Source organism: Nannochloropsis gaditana (genome assembly GCF_000240725.1).
Source record: "Nannochloropsis gaditana CCMP526 unplaced genomic scaffold scaffold1486, whole genome shotgun sequence".
In the NCBI taxonomy this organism is placed as follows: Eukaryota; class Eustigmatophyceae; order Eustigmatales; family Monodopsidaceae; genus Microchloropsis; species Microchloropsis gaditana.
In genome coordinates this window covers 1-1614 of record NW_005802467.1, presented here as the reverse complement: position 1 = coordinate 1614, position 1614 = coordinate 1, and the positions used below count along the sequence as shown (strand labels likewise).

Sequence of the window (1614 nt, the reverse complement as noted above, 5' to 3'; positions counted from 1 at the left end):
CTCCCCTCACAGAGGGGAGAGGGATTGCGTTTGCGCTTAAAATTCAAACGCGACGTGGATGCCCCCTCCCCCCCCCTTGAACAAGGGGGAGAGGTAAGGTGAGGGGGTGCGGTTCAGTATGGCGTGCCATCCTTATGCATGAACACATAGCCGCCGTCGCGATGCTCGGCCTTCAGGTCGTCTTCAGGATTCTCGCCGCTATCCCCCGGCGTGCGGTCCCCAATCTCCAGATAGGTGACAACTGAGCCGCTCTCGTTGACCAGATGGTGGGCCAGCCCCTCAGCGGGAAAGCCGATGCAGTCGCCCGGCTGAAGCTCCTGCTCGAACGGATCGCCGAGCGCCCGCTTTACACGCGCTCCGACGCGAGAGCGAAACGGTTCGGGATTCCCAGACATCGAGCTGCGGACCGGTATATCTGTGGCGGGCAAGGCCCGGCTTGGGGCATTTGTCATTGCGAGAGCTCCGGCGGCGTGACAACGGGCCCGACGATCTGCTGATTCAGACATTCGCACACCGCGTTCACGTCCTGCGGGTCATGGGGCGTCTTCAACCCCGCCATCGCGATGAAGAAATCGTGGTGATGGGACGGAGTCGAGACCAGCACCAGCGTATTGGCCCCATCGCCGACGCCAGAGAAGCTATGCACATCGCCGCGCGCCACAAAAATGACGTCGCCAGCTTCGGCGTATCGCCTTTCATCACCGATCAGGAAGTAGAAGAAGCCCGACGTGACGAGGAAGCATTTATCTTCCTGTGGCGAAATGTGCGCGGGGGCCCCGGCCGCTTTCTCAGCCCTGATTTCCATGACGGTGAAGGGCGCATCAGCCGAGCCCTGCTTCACCTTGGCACGCAGCCCGGAAAAGCAGACTTCGGTCTGAGTGGATAAACAGCGGCTGGGTTCGGCAACAAGGTGAGAAGCATGAGTCATGAAGCGGTCCTCCTGTATGAATGAGGCGGACCTACAATCTCCACATTGATTTGATAAGTGGACAAAAATGGAAACTCTATCCAGTTTATCGGACAATGAAGTCCTATACCTATCTGAAAACCTTCGCCGAAGTGGCCCGTCGCGGCAGCTTTATCGCCGCGGCCAGTGCTCTTGATCTGCCGCGCTCCACCGTCAGCCAGCATGTTCAAAAGCTGGAGGCCGAACTGGGCACCCGCCTGATCAAGCGTAGCACCCGGGCCCTGTCCCTAACGGCCGCAGGTCAGCGCCTGTTTGCCGACAGCGACGCTTCGCTTGCCACCCTGGAGCGCGCCCTGCGTCAGGCCGAGGCTGGAACGGACCTGCTTCACGGCAAGATCACGCTGTCAGCGCCCGCTGATTTTGACCCGTCTGCAATTTCGAGCGCGATGAAAGCCTTTCGACAAAGCCATCCCGGCATCGAGTTTGACATCCGCCTGTCCAACGACGCGGTGAACCTGATTGAGGACGGTGTCGACATCGCCCTTGGCATCACCGGCCGCAGCGATGGCGGCCGGGTGGAGAAGCAGGTTCTGGCCGTCGACTGGTGCCTGTGTGCCAGTCCTGAATTCCTGGCCACCGTAGGTCATCCGGCACTGATCATCCGCTCGTCTTCGGACAGCTGATGGGTCAGGTGCAGCGGGTCTTCC

The 1614-nt window shown here is 60.5% G+C and overlaps 1 protein-coding gene across 1 annotated transcript; it reads left to right on the top strand.

The window, feature by feature from the left end:
- Positions 1-1023: 1023 nt before the first annotated feature.
- On the top strand, positions 1024-1590 carry NGA_0705600 (family transcriptional regulator; the record flags this gene model as incomplete). The annotated part of the gene is made up of 1 exon (XM_005852300.1): positions 1024-1590. The coding sequence occupies one exon, from the start codon at positions 1024-1026 to the stop codon at positions 1588-1590; it is 567 nt and encodes a 188-aa protein (XP_005852362.1).
- Positions 1591-1614: the final 24 nt, after the last annotated feature.